At 38.9% G+C, this 26,156-nt stretch overlaps 1 protein-coding gene across 5 annotated transcripts in view; it reads left to right on the top strand.

Moving 5' to 3' along the window:
* CFAP47 (cilia and flagella associated protein 47) overlaps positions 1-26,156 on the top strand; it is a 381,927-nt gene that overhangs the window by 22,009 nt on the left and 333,762 nt on the right. For all 5 annotated transcript variants that reach the window (XM_072135929.1, XM_072135930.1, XM_072135931.1 and 2 more), the window contains exons 6-15: positions 1,656-1,881; positions 4,191-4,351; positions 8,397-8,527; positions 11,329-11,564; positions 13,196-13,385; positions 20,090-20,312; positions 21,890-22,042; positions 23,028-23,214; positions 24,368-24,464; positions 24,770-24,986. In XM_072135929.1, coding sequence (XP_071992030.1) covers positions 1,656-1,881; positions 4,191-4,351; positions 8,397-8,527; positions 11,329-11,564; positions 13,196-13,385; positions 20,090-20,312; positions 21,890-22,042; positions 23,028-23,214; positions 24,368-24,464; positions 24,770-24,986 — 1,821 coding nt within the window. The remainder of the gene's footprint in view (positions 1-1,655; positions 1,882-4,190; positions 4,352-8,396; positions 8,528-11,328; positions 11,565-13,195; positions 13,386-20,089; positions 20,313-21,889; positions 22,043-23,027; positions 23,215-24,367; positions 24,465-24,769; positions 24,987-26,156) is intronic.

Raw genomic sequence — 26,156 nt, 5'->3', positions numbered from 1 at the left:
TTATACACAGTACCATGCATTAGTTTATAGATAGCAAACACCTCATGAATTCATTTATGTGCAGGACCCCTCTTAAATTCATTTAATATGCAGCACCCCTTATGCATTATTTCTATAAAGCACTCCATCATGCAATCCTTTATCCTTTAGAGTAGTTTATATATACAGGCGGTCCCCTACTTAAGAACACCTGACTTTCATACGACCCCAGTTACAAACGGACCTCTGGATATTGGTAATTTATTGTGCTTTAGTCCTAACAGTTATCACAGGTGTCTGTAATGAAGCTTTAGTGTTAATCCTGATTCTTATGACAACCGAAATAAAGTAAAATACAGTTGTCACAGAGACCAAAAAAGTTCGGGCTGGAGCTACAATGATAAAATATACAGTTCCGACTTACATACAAATTCAACTTAAGAACAAACCTACAGACCCTATCATGTATGTAACCCGGGGACTGCCTGTATCTCCCACCTTGTGAACTGTTATATACAGTACCCCATCTTGATTCAATTTATATGCAGCACCCCCTCCTCATGCATTACTTACATTAGTTAGCACTCCCATACAAAATAAGTTATATGCAGCCTTACCATATAAATTAATATGCATAGAGCATCAAATGGAACGCATTAAATGTCGCTTACCTTCCTGAGATCCTGCAGCTGCCTCTTCTTCCAGCTGTGATTGCTTATTTGGATGCAAAGGTAACCCCACTAGGCCTATTACGGAACTGCCATATACCTGTTGGCAGGTCCATACATCTGGTGGACAAATAGATGGCAATTGACACACCCAAAGTCCTTGGGTCCCTTCAGCCATCTAAATTGCCAACATTAACTGAAATGTTAATTGGCACTAGAAAAAGTTCATGTGAACAACAAGCATTGCCATGTTTTTATTCCCAGTCCTCTCGAATAAAATTAAATAATATATATCATGTAGAGCCAATATAAAAGCATATCCTGCAGAAAAAGACGTTACATCATAATGTTCATGTTAAAACTAATATTTTTATATATAGTTATAAAAATATAGTTTTATACGCATAGCTTTATAGTCATGGCTTGGAGAAGCCATAATAAATACCATTGGAAGTCCATACTAGGTTGCATGCCTTCACATTCACATGAACGTATGCCCGCCTGACTGGGCACGCTGCAGAGGAGGAGAGGTGAGAGCTGCCCATAGAAAATGGGCAGCACGGCCGTTCTTAAGGCCAAAGATAGAGCATGCTGTATCTTATTTGTGGCCACGGTACAGTAAGAAAACTTTGTGGTCCGGGCGCCACAGACACATATAGGGGACGTATATACATCGCTCATACCCTCGTGTGAATGCAGCCTTAGTCTTTTGCTGGCTCAACTTGGAGACAAATAATTGGCCTGGCAACAGCATAAAAAAAGCAACTATATGGTCTACATTGTATGAAAACTGAATTGATACATTCAACTGATATGGAAGAAGATTCCTTGGATAAATCTTCATCACTTGTGAACTGTTCTTTATATTTCTTTATTTGATCGATTTTTGTATGTTGGCAAGGTAAATGTCTATTCCCCTGTTTACTGTAGTTTTTATCTGTTCTTTATGTGTATGTGCAGAAATGATTTGCATGGGAAAAGCTTATTATTGTTGTCTGATTATTTTAGGGTTAAATTACAAGGTCAGGAGGATCTGCTCTTGAAAATAAAAGGAAATATAGTGAACCAGAATCTAGAATTGCTCGATCTGTGTGGGAAACCCCTCAAATGCCTTAAATTTGGATCTGTCTACTTTGGGACATCAAAAATCCGCAAAGCAGTGATTTATAATGATAGTCCCGAGACAATAAGCTGGGTGTCTGTCCTGGATGATAATGCTGTGGGTGCTGAAGTGGTAAGTTCTCCAACAACTAGAATCTTTCCTTTCTGAAAAACAAACACATTGGTGGATATTTATCAATCTGTCTAAGCTGGAATCATTTGCACCTGAAGTGCCAAATACCACATTTATTGAAGGTTTTAGACAATTTTAGGTAGCTTTACAACTCACCAAAAAAAGGGGAGTGTCCTTGAGTTTGATGGCTGCTGGCAGTATATGCTTGTTAGATCGGGCTGAAAGCACCATCTAACAGTGCTGCTGTCAGCCTATGCAGAATGCATAGGCTGACTATGTAATATCCTGCAATACATTAGTATGCAGTATATTACACTGAACAAGTGATCAAATTACACAATAGGGCTACATGCACACTGCTTTTGCCCACCGTACCGTAGCACGACGGGAACACGCCATATCCATAGGGATATAAGGCGCACGGCGCCGCATGCCGTGGAAGGATAGGATATGTCATATCTTTTCATGGGGTACGGTGCCGCACATGTGCCGTCTATTAGGAAAATATTTCGGCAGTACATACGTCGGCCATATATTTGTCCCCCATGTGGCGTGTGTAAATGAGGCCTAAGAGGAACAAAATAAAAGTTTAAACAAAATAAAAGTTCCAATAAAAAATGATTAAAAAAGAATAAAAATACCCTTATGCCCCATCCCATATAAAAAGCAAATACAACATGAGAAACATAACATATTCGGTATTACCACGTCCGGAACAACCTGTGCAATATAATACAATTGTCACTGAACCTGTATGGTTGACATATACCCTATATATGTTAAAGAATAGCAAAGTTATAACCTCTTATATATATATAAAAAATGCGGTTTGGTCATAAAAAGCCCTAAAATGGCTTAGTCCTAAAGGTTATATTGGTCTCCAGGATGTTTTTAGCAGAAAGTAGCAGTGTCAACACCTACCAAAAAGGCCATTTAGTATAAATGGGGATAGTAAAAGGATCACAAATGCAAACTTTATCAGATTTAACACAATCATACATAATCATGTTGGATCAATTTTGTTAAATTGGGTGGTTTAGTACACTGACAACAAAAACTGTGGTCAAAGGTTAAAAGTTTGGTGGGTTTGTAACAGACCGGGAATGACATGCAGCAGGTAGGAGCAAATGGCCCTTGTTTCTCTTAGCCTAAAAATTATAAGGTTTTTAAGTGTTGGTGCCCTTGTCTCAAATTTACAATGTGTGAGGACAATAATATTGAAATCATTTTTAGTGTTGCGTACTTGTATAATATATTGTCTGTTTATGAAATCCAATAGAAAAAGGTAGTGAAGCGGTACTGTGACAGTGAAATCCCAAAATGTCAGGTGGTTGACATCCAGGAGACCTGACTTTAGCGTCTCAAGTGTCTCAGTATAAAGAAGTTCATGGAAGTAGTACTTATTGAATGTATAATGTTTCTTTTATTCATCCATGAATAATTGTACAAAAACACAACATTTCAACTTCTAATTATGAAGTAATGGCTCCATGGAGAAGCTGAAATGTCGTGTTTTTGTACAACCAACCATGGATGAATAAAGGAACCACTATTTATTCAAGAAGTGCTACTTTGATGAACTTCTTTCGTAGTCAGTGACTTCTTAGTTTACTCCAGGAGAGCAGGAGATCAATGTTCTGGCTTCTGAGCCATTTGGTGTCCAGACACTCATCCACTTTGTGATCCTTGTAATGTTACTTGCTGCCGACTATGTTAACAATATCTCTGAATCCTTTGTAGTTCGGTGCCACTGAATTGTTATTATTTGTTGGCTCATCTTCACAAGGGATACTCGATAAATGCTTCAGCTAATAATGAGGCAATGGCTGTGTTTTGATTGTCACAATTGTTCTTGCAATTGATACCACCTCTAATATCATTGGTTATGTTTTTGGAGTTTCCACAATAAAGTATACAATACAGTAGGCACTCACTAGTCACCTTTCAAAGCCTTATAGGTTTTTTCTTTAGTAGTTGACATCAATTACCACATTACCTGTTTAAATAGAAATGTCAGTGTGTCCCAAAATGGCATGGCCCCACTCCTTATAACAGAACATATGCAAATAAAAATTGCATAAAACTTAGTTGAAAAATAAAAATAAAGCACAGTAACATACAATATACAATACAATATCCAATTATGGCGTGTTGTATATGTTATAAAAACAAATAGACTAAATTTGTATCTAAGTCAGTACAGATATAATTAATTTATAATAAAAACTAACACTATGATGTCTTATCAAAGGAGAAATAGGTGTGCAGACATGTAATATTTATAAACATACTTTACAAATGTTTCACAGGGTACTGAAATTAAAAAGAGTACAGATGCCACTCTAGAAGACATGGATTACAGGAACTGGAGAAGTGACATTGAAGTATCTAATATACTTACCTGCTGTCCAAACGAAGGAGTTCTTTTACCTTTCCAGAAAACCACTCTTACCATCTGCTTTAGTCCCAAGTGAGTAATGTGTTTCAGTGTTTTCTCGTGTAAGGCCTCATGCACACAACTGTGTGCTAAAATGGGCTTCAAACAGAGGAAAGTTTGCAGCCGGTTTTGGCCGACATTTTTTATTTTTCGCAGTCATGCATTCGTGCCACACTAGAATAGTAATTGCCAGTAGCATGCCAGCAGCAATAGGACCTGCTCTATAATTTGTGGCATGGCCTCACCACACCATGAACATGCATAATAGAAGCCAATGGCAGCAGTAAGGTCATAGCTCGCATATACTATTGTGTGCATGAGACTTAGAGGATGAGAGGATACAGAAAGTAGTCAGACCCTAGTCGGTTATTTTTCTTGCTCATTAATATACACAAAAAGAAATGTAGATATTTTTGTTAATTTATCAAACAAGAAAAACTCAAATATCACACGATCATAAGTATTCAGACCCTTTTGTTGTGACAATCATATTTAACTTACATGTGATTCATTTCCTTCTGATCCTCCTTGAGATGGTTCTACTCCATCATTGGAGTCCAGCTGTGTTTAATTGATTTTTCTTTATTAGGAAAGGCACACACTTGTCTGTATAAGACATCACAGTTCACAGTGCATGTCAGAGCACATGAGAGGTAACTACCTGTGCTCAGAGACAGAATTGTGGCAAGGCACAGATCTGGTCAAGGTTTTCAAAGCATTTCTGCAGCACTCAAGGTTCCTAAGAGCATAGTGGCCTTCATAATCCTTAATCATAAATTTGGGACAACCACAACTCTTCCTCTACCTGGCCGACCAGCCAAACTAAGCAATCATGGGATAAGAGTCTTGGTGAAAGAAGCAAAGTAGAACACCGAGAACACTGTGACTGAGCTCCAGAGATGCAGTAGGGAGATGAGAGAAAGTTCAACAAAGTCAACTATCACTGCAGCTCCACCCCCTCCCCCACCAGTTGGGGCTTTATTGCAGATTGTGCCGACAGAAGTCTCACCTTTGTGCAAGACATATGAAAGCCTGCATAGAGTTTGCAAAAAAAACACATGAAGTGCTCCCAGACTATTTGAAATTCTCTTGTTTAATGAGATGAAGATGGAACTTTTTGGTGGTATAAGTGGAGAAAAACAGGCACCGGTCATCACCTGCCAAATACGATCCCAACAGTGAAATATCATGGAGGAAGCTTCATGCTCTGTTTTTCAGCTGCAGCGACAAGACAAAGAAATTGAAGAAAAGATGAATGCGTCCAAGTACAGAGACATCCTGGATGAAAACCTCTTCCAGAGTGCTGGACCTCAGCCTGAGCCGAAGTTTCACCTTCCAACAAGACAATGACCCTAAGCACACAGCTAAAATAACAAAGCAGTGGCATCAAAACAACTCTGTGACCATTCTTGACTTGCTAAGCCAGAGCCCTGACCTAAACCCAAAGGAGCATCTCTGGAGAGACTTGAAAATGTCTTCCTCCAATGTTCACTATCCAACTGGAGTAAACTGGAGAGGATCTGCAGGGAAGAATGACAGTGGATCCCCAAATCCAAGTGTGAAAAACTTGTTGCATCATTCCCAAAACGACTCAAGGGTGTACTAGCTCAAAAGGTGCTTCTACTCAATATTGACCAAAAGGCCTGAATACTTACAACCATGTGATATTTCAGTTTTCCTTTTTAACCCTCTCATGTCGCAGCGTTTTTTCATTCATTTTTCGCTTTTCAACTTCAAAAATCTATAGTTTTTTTCATTTTTCCAAGTACAGAGCTGTGTGATGGCTTATTTTTTGCATAACAAATTTTACTTGTGCTATGTTAATTATTATTCCATGCTGTTTACTGGGAAGCTGGGAAAAAATTCGAAGTGTGGCAAAATTAGCGAAAAACGCATTTGCATCATATTCTCATGGGCTCAGTTTTTACAAATTTCATTGTGTGCTCCAAATGATACATCTACTTTATTCTTTGGTTTGGTACGATCAAGGTGATATCAAATTTATATAGGTTTTATTAAAATGAATTACATTAATACAAATATTAAAACAATAGTCCAGAATTATTAAAAGCCCTGCGCCAGTTTTCTGTTTGACTTTGCATGTTTATTTCAGTCCAAACTGCTTGCACATATATTTAAGAAGTGTCTGAGACACATTTGTGTTCCACGGGACACACTGCACTGACATGGGCGTTCTTTTGCTCAGTAAGGGCTTGCGTCACATTTATCCAGCAAAGTCCGACAGAAGTGTGTCACACATCCCATGTTAAAGGTGCACCAAAAGAAAGTGGTGTACTCTTTTGGAGCAGAAAGGGTCGCCAGATTCATGAAGAACGTGTGCCAGAAATCCTGAATCTGGCACACTCTGCACACTACACAGGCAAACTGCTTGTTGGCCAATGTGTAAAAAAAAGTTTTCACCATCTTCTGATGCTAATAACTTTTCATACTTTGAGCTGGTGTTTTAATTGCTACCATTTTGAGGGCTGTCCAACCTTATGATCACTTTTTATTAAATTTTTGATGTGATTATGGTGTAAAAGTGGCATTTCGGATATTTGGGCACTATTTTCCGTTATTTCAGGATTAACCATTTTCATATTTTGATAGATCGGGCATTTTGGGATGCGGCAATACCCAACATGTTTGTTAAGTTTTATATCAGTTCATGGAAAAGGTGGGTGATTTGAATTTTTACCATATACTATATTGCAATATATGGCTTTTTTACACAGTATTCATTACAATGTGCCATGGCACATTGTAAGGAATTTGCAGATGCAATGCAGTCTTAGGTCTTACAAAGACCAGAGGCTGCCATAGCAACCTATCACCACTTCCTGATGACATCACCGGGTGCAATGATCCCAACAAAGATGGTGGTGCCTATGTGCTGCTGTCTTTTAAATGCTGATGGCAACTCCGCCAGTGGTAAGCAGATGGTTGAGACAGGTATCAGCGGTGGGTGTTTGCTGCAATATGCACTAAATACTACCTCTTTATTATGAGGGCTTACCCCGTGAGGCCTCTTTGTACAGTGTTAGCAGTACATGTACGACACAGAGCATTAAGAGGTTAATAAATTAGAAAATAATATCTACATTTATGTTTTTTCTGTCTAGATGGAGTGCAGAATGTAGATTAATAAGCAAAGAAAATACCTTTATTAATACCTTTATATTTAAAGGGGTCTGAATACTTTTCGTACCCACTGCATCTAGCTACTATAAAGAATACATGGGAAGTAATGTATAATGTATAGAGTGTAATCCATGTGTATCTGCTATAAAGAATACATATCGAGGCATGTATAGTGGTGGAGATGTTTCAATCTATGCTAGAATACTGCAGTAATACTGCCTGAAATGCCAGGCGCCATATTTATTGAAGGTTTTACACCAATTTTTAGGCAGTTTTTCGACTTTACGGGCATGGTAATGTGTGAATCACCAGTTCTATACTGAATCAAATTAATCATTTAGCAGCAGGAAACATTCTAGTCTAATGACTGACACATACATCTCCCCAATGTGTATAGAGTGTAGAGGATAATAATAAATATGTATCTAGTATAAAGAATACATGGTATGTAATGTGTACAGGATGTGTTTAGAGAAAAATAATAGATATGTGTGCTTTAAAGAATACATAGCATTGAGGAAAATGTATAAAAAGTGACCAATCTGATGCCCGCTTTAGGCCATGCACTTTTTCCAGAGGACATGCTTAATAGTCTAAAACACTTGATAAATGGGGAGCACGGCATTTCATAGAGGTCTATGGCACCCGATCATTGTGCGGTGAGCACACTTGGCCTCATTTATCAAAAGTGTCTGAGAGCAAAACTGATCTAGTTCATGGCAACCAATCAGATCTCAGGTTTTATTTTATAAACAGCTATGGGAAACTGAAACCTGATAAATCTTCTCTTGCCACACTGCAAGAGATAGGACATGTCCTATTCACTGGCAGATTGCCGCCGCTTTGCTTCTATGCAGAGGGGAGGAGTGAGGAATTCTTTCCCCTTTCCCTCTTCTGCTTCTTTAATTATAACTGACCTTTTACAAATTGTTCTCAGGCAATTGGATGGAGACATCAGGACACATGAACAATCTCAGCAGGATTATGCGGTGTTCATGAGGTTTGAACCCATTGGAAGTAAAGATGGTTTCCTTCAACCAGATACAGACATTAGTCTGCATTGTAAAGGTATGTATATTAATTACCATTTTAAGGGAACCCATAACCAGGACATGTCACCTTTAAAGTCTCTTGAAGTGGGTTTCCATATTTGCAATATAAATGAACAATCCATGGTATATCAGACCCGTGGATAACTGACACTTGATGCAGTTGATGCCATCTGCATCTGGTAACATAATAAACACAGGTAAAAGAGGTAGAAGAAGAAGTGTTTTCTGTTTGTAGTGGCTGAAATGATGCTGAATCAAGTGGAGGCCTTCTTCCAATATAAAATTACCTTTTCTATAAAAAGCTTGGGAAACCCTTTCAAGGAAAGGTGCCACCAGAAAATGACCTATTGATTAAGTGTTTTATGTTAAATATATTTTCAATTTTTTACATTTTCATCTTGGACAGTAAGTTAAATAATAAACTGACACTTGCTAGTTCTTTAAGTGTTTTCTGTGCAAAAAACATCTTATTCACATCACAACCAAGATAGTATTACAATAAAAACACAATTGTTGCTTCCAGTGGATGATGTATTTACACCCCACAGAGCATGCCTAGATAACTTTCTATAGACCTCAGTGAGTCAGCTCCAGATCATAGTGCCGAAGTCCATAAGACTGCTGTAAAGCATATCATGAAAGGCTGTTAATGAATCTAAGACAAGATGGCTGCCCCATAATCATGGACAAAAATTAGAAGAAAAATATCTTAACTCAGAAAATAAAGACAAATTCGAAAATAGTATCATATTTTGTTATCTAATTTTAATTGGGCCAAAATTGGCAGCAGCTTCCCATTAAAGATACAGGTGGTCCCCTACTAAAGAACACCCGACTTACAGACAACCCATAGTTACGGACCTCTGGATGTTGGTAATTTACTGTACTTTAGCCCTAGGCTACAATAAACAGCTATAACAGTTATTAAAGGTGTGTGCAATTAAGCTTTATTGTTAATCATGGTTCTTATGACAACCCAACATTTTTAAAATCCAATTTACAGAGACCAAAAAAAAATTTATCTGGAGTTCCAATTTTAAAATAAACAGTTCCGACTTACAAACACCTACAGAACATATCTAGTATGTAACCCAGGGACTGCCTGTACTGTAGATGTCCTTTTGTTCTGTGAGCGCTATTCAGTAATCATGCAGAGTTCTTAAGGATTGTGGGGCTCAATTCTTAATTTGTACTCATTAGATGGGCTTATGTATGTCCAAGATTGTATATGGCACATTTGTGGGTAGAAAGACTCCAAATATAAGTAGATATATAAGTGTAAGTGTTGTAAAAAATATACCTTAAAATGACAATGTTATTGTTTACTGCCTAGCAAAAAGTCAATATTCTAAAGAATGTAACATTTATTAAACAGTTACCGACCCAGATTGTAAAAAAATGAACAGAGATGGACAATTATTTACCATATTTTTGTTCTAACTTTTAGCAAGAAAACAAACTTTTAGCAAGAAAAAATATCAGGAAAAGGTCAAGAGGGTCCAAAAATGTGAGACCTTCCTGACCACTGTTCTGGAGGAGGGAGGGCCCCACATCAGACTCACTGGGCCTCCTTTAAAAATAGACATATATTTGTATATATATATATATATGTATATATATAGATATATATACTGTTGCTTGAAAATGGCTGCATTGAGACAGCTGGCGAAATGAAACACTGATTTTTCCACGGAGTGCTACTTCCCTGTCTTGAATTTTGGTTATCTATGGGATTTGGAATCTGATCCTTTTGAAGCTTGCACCCACCACGAATCCTAATTCGTTTTTTTTCATTGTGCTGCTCCGCCCATTTCTTTTTTCTTGCTATATATATATATATATATATATATATATATATATATATGTATTTGTATATTCACACAGGAGTTACAAGCACATGCCGTATATACACACCATATATACATACATATATCATATACACACATCCATACAGTACCATATACACCCAAGTATCAAATACACAGACATACTGTATATACACATAACATATACACACAAATACAAAAAATACATACATACATACAATACCATATACAGACATACATTATAGACATACACATATAAACATCACCCACATATACAACATATACACACCCCATACCCCAGATGCTGGGGCCACCTGAAACTGCGGGTCCTATAGCAGTTCTATGGCCGCTACCCCTGTAGTTACACCCCTGGGTGGAAATGGGTATGAAGAAGAGGTGTGTGAGTAATGTAGTGTGTGCTTGTAGTAGTAATCAGTGGGGCTTATTTACTAAGGGTCACAGATCGCCGGACTGTTCACGGTTTATAGGATTTGCTCAGCTAAGACAGGTATTTAACAGGGGTTTGCGCTGGGATTGTGTTGCACGTGATCAAATTGTGGCGCAGCTGCGATGACTTTCATACAACAGAAATGGGGGAGGGGGCGGTCCTTCGGACGATCTGACTGATTTGGACTGAACGCGGGATTTAAGATTCAAATTGTTTGGCAAGACAATGCACCAGGAAGAAGATGGTGAACTCTGTCGGATCTGAGCAGGGAGGCGACACATGCAGGATATCGGGTGCACGATCTTAGTGAATCACGCCAGAGTGCATTATCGTCGGAAGTTCTTTTCAAGTTTTTATTCTACTATGAGTTATGTCATTCATTGACGAAACTATACCAATAAACAGAAATAGTAATTGCCTTTAAGAAATTAGAAGATGTTAAAAAGCCTCCAAACAAGATACATTTCCATAGTTTTTATTATAGTAAAGATATTGTAAGTCCAGTTATTAATTACTTTACTTTTTTTTATATCCCTGGCATAGGACAAAAGAAACGCCATGTGGAATTGGCTGTCACGGGCTCTGCCTTCCCTGTCACATTAACATTCAGCCCAGGAACAGTATACAATTTTAAGGAATGCTCGATTGGTGAAAGGATCGATATTTATTGCTCAATAAAAAATGAATCTCAGTTCCTCCCTGCGGTGTTTAGCTTTCGCAAGATATCCCATTTTCATATCTCGCCGGCTAATGGAAATATAGAGGCCGGACATTCTCAGGTACAAAAACATTTATCTAAATCTACCAAGTAGCATTGTATTACCATGCAAGATAAAGCTGTCCTGAATATAGAAAGCCTGTTAACAAGTATTTGTGCTTTGCTTAATACATATTAATTAACTTGGCAATATTGTAATATATTTTCACAATGCAGTCGTAAGGTTTCACTTTAATGGGAGCATCATTTTACAATGTAAATGAGTGTAGGCTATAATATTATTTCTTTATATATTTAACCTATATCCTGCCTTGCTGATGCTAATTAATGCTCATTACCTTTCTATAGTAGGGTCACTTATTCATCAATAAAGGTGAAATGCGACCACTCTATTGGTACATGCACTGTTATTGGCATCATGGGGGGTAGAACAATATAATTTGTGACTGTTTTGTTTGACCTGTTTGCATGACAGGCTCCAGTGGCAACAGACTCCATTAAGGCATCTGTTATTTAATGTATTTGTCCTGTAAATGCACAGAAAACATAATAAACTGTTCTGACTTTCTAGAGTGGTGCAGCTTTTGTAGAGTTTTCAGTGGCAAAGTAGTCATGTACCAGCATAATCTGTTTATAACCCGCCACTGCTCAGCTGCTGATTGTCACCTTAAAGAGCTTTTGACACTTATGCCTTATCCACACGTTCAGTGTCTGTTCACTGGTGGTCTGAAAGCTGGGACCCCATATAAATTAAATCCAAGTGCATATTTAGTCCGAAATTAATTTAAGTGCTAAAATAACCTGGATTTCCCTACAAAATTATAGTTACCCACATTAATGTATCATTAGATGGCCATCCCAGTCATACTTCCTTATTGTTTCTGTGAAATATCCCAGGCCACAGCGGAGTCCTGGCCATGCCTGGAATAGGTATGTCTACTGGTGAAGTGACCCTGCCAAATACATCAGTAGACTGGAGCCTCCTGATACATCTAGTGGACCCAGTGGGGCTGCAACGATATATGATAAATATCCCCTGAAATGTATAACTAATCATAACCTCAAGTAGAGCCCAACCCTGGGAGTGCTCACAAGCCCAGAATCAGTGCAGGATCTATTCTTAGTTTTGGTAGCTGTACTCCCAAATAATCATCACCCAATGATGGAATAGAAAATGCTAAGTCTTTTATTTCACATCTCCCTCACTTCAGTACCTTTATTTTATCCAAGAATGTATTGTATTTAAACAATCATCTTAAAATTGAAATATGATAAGTTATAACCACTTATTCATGAGGGGAACACACAATTGAAACTAAATGTAACAGTTCTACATATAAAAGAGAAGACAACATTTACATTTCAATTGCAATATTCAGGTTAAATATATTTCAGAAATTTAGCATTGGCAATTTATCATGGATAATCATTCAGCAAAAAGAAGAATCCAGATTTAAAGCCGAGCTTTAAAAGTGCATTGCAGAGGAAGTAATAGTTCAAGAAAACACAATGAATTATAGTTTTATTTTCTCACCATTCGGATTGCTGACATTTTCTTGCCTGTAGCTAAAAGCCCTAAAATTGAAGACATTTTCCCTAAGAGCAATTTTAGCAGGAAAAATATAGCAATCAATTCTTTTGCTGTCTTTTTTCTTATCTTATATTATTGCTACGTCCTTTCTTTCCCTCTAGGAAGTGATGTTTTCATTCATACCACATCAAGTAGGAACCTTTAATGTGAAACAAGTGGTGGATATTTTGGCTCCCACGTCGGATGATAATTTGCCACCTTTGAAAATGAAAGTCTTTCATAAGAAAAAACTTAGTTTTACAGCAATCTGCAAACCTTTAACCAAGAAAATTATCATGAAAATCAACCCAGGCAAGTTGTCCTAAGTTCTCTTTTGGTTCTTGTGTTCTGATTTATGACTTTTAGACAAATTGTCTATTGAAAGTTGCTGTGCTCTTTTATTCCATAAGCTTTGATTGTCCAGAAATCATAGTGTGTGACTTTTGGCCAAGGTTAAATATATGAGCACAAATATAAAGACAAGCTGCTAAAATCCATTAATGGTGCCACAGAGGGTGAGCTGTGTGTTGGGTATGTAAAAATGAACCCCAGGTACTCTGCCTAGAAATCTCAACTTCTAGCTATATAATTTAGTGAGGCTGGTACATACATTTCCTACTAAGTAAAGTAAATCACTGCCAGTCCCACCTACAATGAATGAAGAGGTCTGCAATTTTTTTGTAGGTACACTTCAGCTGAGAGACAGAATCTAAAACAAAACTAGAAAATGTATGATTTCTAAATAATTAATTTGCATTTTATTGCATAATTTTTTTGATACAATAGAAAACAGAACTTAATTTTTGGTTACAGAAACATTTGTTTGCAGTTACAGAGGTTAGAAGTTTCCTTTTGTTCTTGACCAAGTTTGCACAAACTACAGCAGGGATTTTGACCCACTCTTGTATTACGGATCTTTGAGGTTTCGGGCTTTAGCTGAACAACATTGAGTTTCAGTTCCCTCCATAGAGTTTCTATTTGGTTCAGGTCTGGAGACTCACTTCTTCAGGACTATGATATGCTTCTTATGGAACTGCGCATGGCTGTGTGCCTCGGGTCATTGTCATGCTGGAAGATCCTACCAAGATCCATCATCAATGCCTTTATGATGTTTCCCCAACTCCTTGCTTTATAGTTGGGGCGTTGTTAGTGGGGTTTTGCTTATCCTTTTACCAAAATGTTCAACTTTGGTCTCATTTTACCACTTGACCTTCCGCTATACCTCATCTGGATCATTCAGATGGTTGTTGGACCTAGACATGTGTTGGTGTAAGCAGGGAGACCATGCTTTGCAGAATTTTAACACCTTAATGACTTGGCCCTTTTTCATTTTTGTGTTTCCATTTATTGCTCTCCAACTTCAAAAATCCATAACTTTTTTAGTTTTTCATGTACAGAGTTGTATGAGGGATTTTTTTCCAACATAACAAATTGTACTCCTCAGTGACTCATTTAACCCGTAAGGGACGTGGCCCTTTTTCATTTTTTCATTTTCATTTTTCACTCCCCACCTTCAAAAATCTGTAACTTTTTTATTTTTCCATGTAAAGAGCTCTGTTTGGGCTTGTTTTCTGCGTAACAAATTGAACTTCATAGTGATGGTATTTATTATTCCATGCTGTATACTGGGAAGCGGGAAAAAAATTCAGAATGCAGTGAAAATGATGAAAAACGCATTTGTGCCGTTTTCTTGTTGGCTTGGATTTTACAGCTTTCACTAAGCACCCCAAATCACATGTCTATTTTATTCTTTGGTTCGGTACGATCATGAGGATACCGAATTTGTACAGGTTTTATAATGTTTTCATACATTAAAAAAAATTAAAACCTTCTGTACAAAAAAAAAATTACTTCATTACTACATACTTCAACTTTTACTTTTTTTACTATTTTTTCATATTTTTTTTACATTTTTGAATTTTTTTTTTACCATTATTTTATATCCTCCAGGGTCCTATTGCTAATACTATATACTGCAATACTACTGTATTGCAGTATATAGCTATTTTACAATGATTTTTAATAGCCTACCCTCTGGTGGCTATTAAAAATCATTGCACCTGGCAAGCCTACGAGTCTCTATGAGAATCTAGGCTGCCATAGCAACCGATCGCCAGGGGGCGGCGATCGGGCATCCAAGATGGCGGCGCCCATGTAAAGGTAAGTTAGGTGCTGCGGTCGACCGCGGCAGTGACAGGCGGGTGTTAGCTGTTTTATACTGCCCTTACCCGCTGTGTATGGAGAGAGCTCAGCTCATGAGCTCTCTCCATACACCCCTTGCCGCGCGAGGACGATATAGTTCGTCCTCGGTCGGCAAGGTGTTAATATCCCATGCAGTTGTGGATTATAATATAGATGTTTTTGGCGGTAGCCCAGGGTCCAAGCCTTCTAGGAGGCCAATGATCACCCAAACCACCCACCAAATTTTATACTATGAAGGACCTTCACAAATGGAATCCTTGTACATCTGAATGCACATGTACACAAGAGCCATTTCAGGACCTCTGAAGAAGGGAACCATCCTCCACTCTCCAAGGAGTGTAGAAAGTGAATTCCTGACTTGTAGGTGGTTATAATTTTCATACAGCCCAGGTCACACCTGATTCCTTGCTGGGAAGGAATGTGGTGAAATTGGTGAAAAAAATACATCCATCATTTTTCTTGTGCAGCTGTCATAGCAAGTGATCAACTGATCATGTGTCACCAGCAGAGGTCGCACTAAGATTTTTACAGAAGGGTAATAATACTCCTCCTCCTATTTTGGGGAGTATTTTTAGCCGAGGAGGAGTATTTAATTTTTTGTAATACAAATATAAAACTCCTAGCTGTATATAATGTTAACAGACGCTATTTATACATGAAAATCATCTTCACCGCACACCACTACACAGAACAGCACGCTCACTACACACACACACACACACAAAGAGCAGCACGCTCACTACACACACACACACACACACACACAGAACAGCACGCTCACTACACACACACACACAGAACAGCACGCTCACTACACACACACACACACAGAACAGCACGCTCACTACACACACACACACACAGAACAGCACGCTCACTACACACACACACAGAACAGCTCGCTCACTACACACACACACAGAACAGCACGCTGACTACACACACACACACACAGAACAGCACGCTCACTACACACACACACACACAGAACAGCACGCTCACTACACACACACACACATACAGAACAGCACGCTCACTACACACACACACAGAACAGCACGCTCACTACACACACACACACAGAACAGCACGCTCACTACACACACACACACACAGAACAGCACGCTCACTACACACACACACACACACAGAACAGCACACTCACTACACACCCAGAACAGCACGCTCACTACACACACACACAGAACAGCACGCTCACTACACACACACACACACAGAACAGCACGCTCACTACACACACACACACACAGAACAGCACGCTCACTACACACACACACACACAGAACAGCACACTCACTACACACACAGAACAGCACGCTCACTACACACACACACCCAGAACAGCACGCTCACTACACACACACACACACAGAACAGCACGCTCACTACACACACACACACACACACACACACAGAACAGCACGCTCACTACACACACACACAGAACAGCAAGCTCACTACACACACACACACACACACAGAACAGCACGCTCACTACACACACACACACACACACAGAACAGCACGCTCACTACACACACACACACAGAACAGCACGCTCACTACACACACACACAGAACAGCATGCTCACTACACACACACACAGAACAGCACGCTCACTACACACACACACACAGAACAGCACGCTCACTACACACACACACACAGAACAGCACGCTCACTACACACACACACAGAACAGCACGCTCACTACACACACACACACACACAGAGCACATACACACACACACAGAGCACAAACAGCACGCTCACTACAAAGAGTGCAGTGAGCGCGGTGTGGGCGGTGCAATCCACAGGTGTGCCTCGCACTCACCTGGCACTGGTCTCCGGTCATGCCGGGATCCTACAGTCCGAGGAGCAGCAGCCCTGCTGTCCACATGTCTCCCGGGGCCTGCGCTCTCGCTCCGGGTCTCTCCGGAGCGCTGCTGACACAGAACACTTTGTCACATGTCCTGCTGAGCGGCCCTGCGCGAGCTGCTATCCCGCTACTTACATTTCCCTCTTTTGCAGCGCGCGCCAGACCGCTCAGCCTGCGTGGAACAATTGTCATGCGTTCTTTTACGCATGGCAATTATTTTGGGGGGTAATTGCACCTCATCACGCGTCTATGATGCGTGGTGAGGCGTTAATGCGACCTCTGGTCACCAGCATTTAAATGATTCCAGAAGCTTTGCCAGTGCCATTTAAATTGTTAACTCCAGCACCAACAGCGAGTTACTGGTGGGTGTTTTCTGCAATATGCAGCAAACAACCATCCTGAATGAATCTGAATTGTGCCCTCTTCATACCCGCTTACCGATGCTGTGCAGCAGTAGTATGTCACGTCTCAGAAAGGGGTTGATCCATAACAGAGTGTTACTAATCTTTGAGACTATGGTCCCAGCTCACTTTTTGCCATTGACTAGGTCCTACTGTGTAGTTCTTTGCTGATTCCTGACTTTTCTCAGGATCATCCTTACCACATAGAGAGGGTAGCCCCACGAAGATTGAGCTCCAAGGAAGATTGACGGTCATCTTGAGTTTCTTCCATTTTCTAATAATTGCATCAGATCTTGTTGACTTGTTACCAAGCTGCTTGCTTCTTCCCTTGTCTTGTAGCACATCCCAGTCTTGTGCAGGTCTACAATTTTCTCCCTGGTGTCCATAGACAGCTCCTTGGGCAACATGGTGGAGAGGTTTGAGTGTGTGGTATAGTGGTAACAAGGTCAATCTGGTGCAGTTAATACAGGTAATATGAGTTATTTATCATTTTCCAGCACTTGTGCGTCACTGCTCCGCTGCAGCCTGATAAATCAAGCTGCTCCGGCCTCTTGATGTATCTGGCCTGGTCCTGCGCAGCCAGAGCCTGGCGTAGAAATAAACGCAGCCAGCAAATTTTCACATATGAAACTTTGCCTGATGCAGTAAGTGTGCAGGGACAGGGACGCCCCGTGCTGGCCCACTCCCTGCCGTATGCACCCCCTTTATGCTCTCCAATCCCTCCTTGGATTTTTTTTGTTGCAGTGCGCCTGTAATCGATTTACAGATGCAAATTTTACAGTGTTTCACATTTCAGACATTTCATAAGAGGGCAAAGAGAGCTGCTAATTTAAAATCTGGTGACAGCTCAACTGTCAAAGTAAATGTTCTGAACATAAAAGAATAAGACAACATTTGCTCATCGTAGGAATCAATGGGTCAGTCAGCCTTTCTGACTCTCCAGAGAGAAGAGAAGAGTCAGAGATACCAGTGAACCACACCCGATTATTGTGACCGACAGGTCTGTGTTTCTTCAAATCACTGCTCTGCCTCCTTGTACTTAGGGACCACAAAATATAAATTTTCTTCACTTTACTTCAAATTTTATCCATAGCAAATCCTATATTCATAAAAAATATAGCAGCAATATAGCAGAAATATAACATAGTATAACTTATAATATATTAGACCTTAGACATCACGAGTGAACTCGATTTTCAAGCTGTCCATTTACTTTATCGCCAGTATAGCATAATTAAAAAATGATGTGAGCCACATGTTTGTGATGTTTCGGGGGACACGCCCCCTTCATCAGACATGCACGGCACACATTTGCACAGGCTAGTTATACTCCACTACCACTTCCACTACCAGAAATCATTGAGTTCACTCTCGATGTCTAAGGTCTAATATATTGCAAGCTATACTATGTTATATTTCTAAATGCTGCTATATTTTTTACGAATATTGGATTTGCTTAAGGATATTTGAGGGGAAACCGGAGATCCCCTTGTCCTAGACCACCTGTGTTCTTGTGTATTTCCTCCACAAACTGTCGTTTGTACTTTTTGAATATTCAACTACAGACATATAAAGCTTTATATACATATGGGAAATATTGTGTCAATCTTTTTACACAGTGCCTTTTGTTACATTCATGACATGTGACCAGTGACATCATCACAGGTCCTTCAGACTTCTAATAATAGCAAACTGTACACCATGTATAGGATTACGTGAAATCACAGCAGCCTCCATGGAGGATGGAGAGGAGTAGAAGTCCATGGAGGCTGCTGTGACTTCATATAGTCAGATACAAGCATGGGGTATAGTTTTCTATTATTAAGAGTCTAAAGGACCTGAGATGATGTCACTCTGGTCACATGACATGAACTGTGTCCAGTAAGGAGGTATAAGTCATGAGGAGGATTAGATGGGAAGGGTTGGACAAGAAGCACACGTCCCCCACCCCCTCTGATGCCAGGTAATAAAAGATAAAAGCTGATTTATATGGATGTAAGCTAAACTATTTTTAGCTTAAGAAGAATAGAGCTCTATACGAACCCTTTAACTCTGTTTGTTTTGGTTTGTTTTTGCCTGTCTTTTTTACGTCTGCTACTTTGGTAATTTATAAATCTCACTTTTCAAATGTCTCAATTCACTTCTTTTCATTTTCTAAGCAGCAAACACAGGAACAGGACCTGCTCTAAATTCTGTAAATCGCAAAGACTGCTCAACCTAGCATCTATGGTTTCCATAGATGCTAGGTTGAGCAGTCTGTCCGATTTACAGAATTTAGACCAGGTCCTGTTCCTGTGTTTGCTGCTCGGAAAATCTTTCATGCTGTTATCGGCCCTGAAATGGACTTCACATGCCAATGACACAGGGACCGCAAATGATAGATTTTTGGCTCCTGAAAACTGCACATGTTCAAGTACATGTAGCCTTCCCTTGTTAATCCTTAATATTCTTCTTTCAGAAATTTCTGGTAGCTTGAGTAAATAATCTTAATAATGCAATGTCCATTCTGCAGGTATAACACCTATAATAAGTAACCCAACTGGACATTTTGTCCAAGCTGAACCCCAAGAAACAGCAATATTTACTGGACCCACCCGTACTGCTACTTTGAAGGCAGACACAACACAAATCCATGATCACCAGAAGACACTCGCTGCAGACAAGAATATCATGCTGTCATTTCCAAATGATCGAGCTGCAAGTTTACGACCAAGTGATCGTAATACACATTACAGGTATGTAATGACCATGCACATGATACATAGCTAAGGCATAAGTTGTTAAGTATCTCATTGTCTTCACAATCTCATATGAACACTTCTACTTAGATGTTTATTATAGTAGAAATGTGTATTGTATGTGCAATGTACTAGGAAGAGTGCCAAAGTTTAATATGCTACAGATACCCATGAAGGATGTTGCCATTTATTAATGGAAAATATATATATTTCGTATTTCAATGTGATAATGATTTTGTAGCACATTTTATTAATATAAGCAGGCTCAATATAACACCAGTAGATAGTATAGCAGTAGTTTGGAGCATACTTGCTGTTAAACATGTGTTCTTCAAATTTATATCCCCCCTTTGTATTTCTGTATGTGTGTCATAAATACATCCCCTACATCTGCACTTATGCAATAATAAAAGCCAAACTAATTTCGCAGATCCACCACTGCTTTATTCCTGATCCTGCCTGGTAAGCTTCCTGCTCCAGTTATTGTGTCCTGACACAGAGGCTTATCATTGTTACATCCAGTCTTGGGTGTTATTTATCATTATGGTGGCTCCTTGGGACACTTCTATGTCCCAGGTTGTTTGGAACTCTGCTGGCCGTCAGATTCATTAAAGTGGTTTTAACTCTTTAATAAATGTTCTTATGCTCTACTTGCTGCCTGGGATTTTTTTTTTCAAAGCATAAAAGTTGCAAAATGCATAAAAAGTTAAAAAGTTTTAAAAAGGTTGCATATCATGAATCTATGTACACCAAGGCACTAGCAGTAGTTCTATGTTCACGAATAGTGAAGTGGCGGAAATAGCCCTGTGTGACTTTTTAGCAGTGAAAAGTCACAAAAAATCCCTCAATGCAAAAAGCCCAGCAAAACCAATTATAAATAACCCCATTGACAGATAACTTTTGCTGTAGTCATGACAAAGCCCTCTTTTGGGACAGCCATGGCTGGGAATGAGAGCATTGATAGTAACAGACTAAACAAGGACTGTACTAGAAGCTATGAATGTGTAGCTTTCAAAGGATGTAAAATGCTGGAGTTGGTGTGTATAATGAAAGGTCACCTTTAAATGGACAACACATTTAAGGATACACAGTCAATACATTAGAGATTATAGGGAAGATTTATCAGGGTTTGTACACTAGTTTCCTGGTGTACTTGCCCTGAAATAATCGTAATTCTTAGTGAACCACTAGGAATTGCTGTTATTTTATCCCCTTTATGCCACCTCCATTCCAAGTGGGCACAAAGGAGGGTGAAGAGGGAATAGCTGGTGATGGAGTTTCTGAACGGTCACTGGTAATAGCCCAATTCTACACCAGCATATCTGGTCTTCGGATACACCAGGAAGCCAAAGCCTCCTGATGAATCCGGTGCCTTGGAGGGGCAGGACTTTCAGGATGCGCTGGGACACAATGCGCTGGCATATGATAAATACCCCGCCATTATTTTTTATATATAACATAGCAAATTGAAGACATATAAACATCAGATAATGTTATGATTATTGTTACCATTATTCCTCTTATTATTATTAGTGAAATAAATACTAACTGTCCACAATTTTTACTCATCCTAGAACTATTTTCACCAAAGTTGAAAGGTATAATTATGTGGATCCAGATTATGCATACACAGAAGATGAAGAAAAGTTAAAACAAGCTCACAAGGACTTTTATTCTAATTATATCAAGAACAGAAGAGAAAATCGTCTGAAAGAAGAGAAGGATAGGTTAGTTGGCTTGAATGAAAAGTCGTAATTAACCTTGTCTGGCATTTAATAGCTGTATATGTAATATTAATACCTCCTGCCATTTCATCTGTCTAAGAAAGATTATAGTCAGGTACTAGGTGCACATACTGTATACTTGGACATAGAGAGATTTATTTACTGAAAAAAATATTGTAATGTTTACATTTCTATTTCATAGTGTTATTAAGACAGGCAAACAATCAACACATACAACCTGTATACCCTTAGAGTGATATAGGCCCAAGGGTATGAAACATCTTTGATCGATTATCACAAGCTGACATATTTCCTATGTGAGCGGAAACCTTGAAAATAATAAGTAACTGAGCCATAAAATCAATTAGAAAATCCTGTACTAAGAAATATCCAATGCTATACAAGGAAATTCTTTTTATTTAAGCGTTGGGTCTTTTTTAGATTCTATCATACTAAAAATGGTACAAAAATTAAGTGAGATTGTCGAATCTCAAGAGTGCTAAGTAAAATCCCCGGGAGCTGTGTAATAATACATTTGTGTGTGTAGTAAGTTGCAGCAGGACTGTGAAAAGTAAACTTTATTCCAACGTTGCAGCTCCTACAAGTGCTCTGTGGGAGGGGTTTTTTTCAGCCTGAAAAACTTCCTGCTATTCGACGTGAACTGTGCACTGTCCCTCCCTTCTTCTCCTACTGAATGCGGTAAGTATGAAACCAAAATCCTGATACAGCTCCTATTTGTAGCAAATGGGAGGGCAGTGGAGCAGCACAGAGCAGAGAACAGAAAGTTCTTCAGGCTTAAAGACCCGCCTAGAGCCCTTGAAAGATCTGCAGACCTGGATTATAATTTCAGTTTTCACAGTCACTACACAACACACACAATGGTATAGTTACACAGTCAGGGCCAATAGCTAACACTGTCCCCAGCTTTGTATTACCATAACACCTGATAGATTGTCTTTAAATAAGAATGTGAATTTCCTCTTTTTAGGGAACAACAAGAAGTTAACAATGATGTTGACATTGGCATTGTGCCAGCAGCTGGTTTGCGACCACCAACTACAAATTATGGATGCCCTTATGTGCAGAAACAGCCAAAAGCAGCTCTGAATAGTAAGAGCCGCATGCTGACCACTCGTGAGCTTGCTGCTAGGGAGTCTAGATCCATAACAAGAGAAGTAAGTGTCTGTCTAAGGCTTGTTCACACATAAATGTCAGTTTTTCATCTGTTAAGTGTTCATGTGGCAATGTCATCCATTTTTATGTTCATTAGAAATTTCTTTTCACCAAACCACAAAGAAAGGTCACATGTCTGCAGCATTACCTAAAAGAGTTTCTTCTAAAAGTATCCTCTTAAAACAAACCACACATCAATTCCATCTTTGTGCTTCTTTTTGAGAAAAAAAAAATCAAGATACACAGGTGCTATCCGGTCTTTTAGGGCTTTTAAGCCATTTTTCTCTTATTATCCTGCCTTGCGAACTTCCAGTAATTGCAATTATTTTCTCCTTTATGCCATCTTCACGCCCAGTGTGCCTATATCGAAGCGACACGGGGGCAGGCTATATACTGGGGGCAGGGGCCAGGCTACATACTGAGGTCAGGAGGCTGTATACTAGGGGGCATGGGCTGGATGGTTATATACTGAGAGGGCATATGTTTGCAGGCTATATACTAGGGGTCATGTTCACACTTCAAGTTCCTTTGATCCAGCTAACAGGACACTATAACCAAAATTCCATACGTAACAGCTTAAAACACATAAATCAGCAACGCATTTCATGCCTCATGGCTGGCCCAAAAATAAAGCATGAAGTTTTATCTTTGAAATAACGGGTTAAAGTGTCCTGTTTGCTGGATCTAAGGAACTTGAAGTGTGAATATGGCTTTACTCCAGTCCAGGAGGGATCTACAGCATGGACCAACCTACATGCTTACAGATGGGTGAGCAGGCCTTTTTTTTCTTTCGTGACTATATACTAGGGGCCATAAGTTGACTCTATACTGGGAGCATGAGCTGGTATTTTAATATGTTTGGTGCAAATCAGTGAAAATCATGCACCAGCATCTGTCAGCAGATGCAGTTCAAGATAAATGTGGCACAAAACGGTAAAAAAAACAGCATGCCACTAGCTTCAGAGAAGTCACAAAAAATGTGCAAAAAAATGTGAAAATGAAAGAAATAAAATGCAAATAAAAAGAAACATCTGCCCCATAATGTATGTGTTTACTGACCTCATTCAGGAATATGTGTCATTGCATTATGTTAAACCATAATAATTGCGTAACATCTTAAGTATCATAACTATACATTTTAATATTTTTCTACAGATTAATGAAGGTCTTAATGCAATGCCCCGCACTGCAACAGAGAAGGAAGACTGCAATCTTGTTCTGACACCTCAGCAACTTCACCACGTAGTTATCGGTAAGACTTGACACATGAAATAAGAAAGTGAAAGGCCCCGGGCAATAATTATTCTTTTCAGACTGTATTCAAACTTAAGATGTTGAGCTCTATAATTAACGCTAGAGATAAATATATAAATGTGCAAGGAAGCAGACTTCTCAGAAAATTAATATAAGAATTGCTTGAACTAGTTCAGCAGGTAGCTTATTTATTTTTTCCAAGACGGCCAAGTATAAATGCAGCCGAGCTTATCAGAATTTAATTAAATTTGTCTTTTTGAAGTTTTTAACATTGTCCTTATACTTATTTTTAACATTTAACAGGCCCTTCTACAATAGACTTTGGAGAAGTCTGTGTTTCCTCCACATCGGTTAAAGAAATGAATATAATAAATAGTCTTCCCACGTACATCTGGGTTCAGGTGGAGATTGATTGTGACGAGCTGCAGCAAACCAGCCCACTTTCTCATGTGGTGCCGCCAATGTCAAAGACCGAGATCCCCGTTGTCTTTGAGAAAAACACACTGGGGAAATTTAAGAAGTAAGTAGAAATATATTTTTATTCATACACATACCAAGATATTTTTTTACATAATACCTGTCTTGTGCTTGTTACAAAAAGTCACTTTTAAAGTTTGAATGAAATTGCTTAAACATTATATAACTATTGCTGTACATTACCAGCATTAATGTAGTAAATCTAGAACAATGTATTGCCAAAAGCTGAAACTGCAAGACTTAAATGAAAACCAGTGTCTGCAAGGTACTCACATTCAAAAAGATGTGTTCATTTTAAATGAACAGTTTGGTCATTCTTATTCCTGCTTTATAAAATTAGTTATAAAATTTAGTGTGGTTGCCTACATATGTCTCCCATTTGAACGTTCAATAACTGATAAGTAATGTTCAGTGGTCAAGAAAATTCACAAGTACCAAGACAACATGTTTGTTTTGTTTATTCTAGAGTGAGGGGCTATAGCCAAAAAGGGTTTATTTCATCCTATGAAGGGACTGCTGAATTATCTGGAAACTGGGTGGGAGGCTGACTATTCTATGGGTCGTAGAATGGTGTAATTAGATAAAGTTATCTATACAAGAAGGAGAGTAGGGTAACTGAGCTGATCACCAACTACTGCAGTGCCATTGTAAAATGCAGTGGGTTAACCTCCTGTCATATTGCCCTATTCTTGGTGGCCCAGGCATTTGTTTTCAAGCTATCTGTGGTTGCAGGACAATATTATTCAGTAACTGGGACTATCATAGCTTAGGGTGTCAATTGATAGACATTTAGTCTATAATGGATGGATCTATTCACTACAAACTAACCACTTGACACTGAACATATTTTTCACCTTTCTTCACCTTTTTTTCACCTTTTGCATTTCAATGAGAAAGCGTGACTGCAAAAGTGCTTATGAATGTGTCAGAAAGCAACAGTTGTGCTTTTTTGTTTTGCAATCAATAGGGTGCATTTAACTACATTTACCCCTGTGTGAAATTAACTTTATAAAAATTGGTTAGAGAAAAAAAAGTCCCTGTCAAAATACAGGCGTTCCCCGGGTTACATACAAGATAGGGTCTGTAGGTTTGTATGTAAGTCGGAACTGTATATTTTATCACTGTAATCCCAGCCAGAACTTTTTTGGTCTCTGTGACAATTGGATTTTAAAAATGTTGGGTTGTCATAAGAATCAATATTAACACTAAAGCT

The sequence above is a fragment of the Engystomops pustulosus genome, chromosome 2 (assembly GCF_040894005.1).
Source record: "Engystomops pustulosus chromosome 2, aEngPut4.maternal, whole genome shotgun sequence".
Taxonomy (NCBI): domain Eukaryota; kingdom Metazoa; phylum Chordata; class Amphibia; order Anura; family Leptodactylidae; genus Engystomops; species Engystomops pustulosus.
This window is presented reverse-complemented; position numbering and strand designations above follow the sequence as displayed.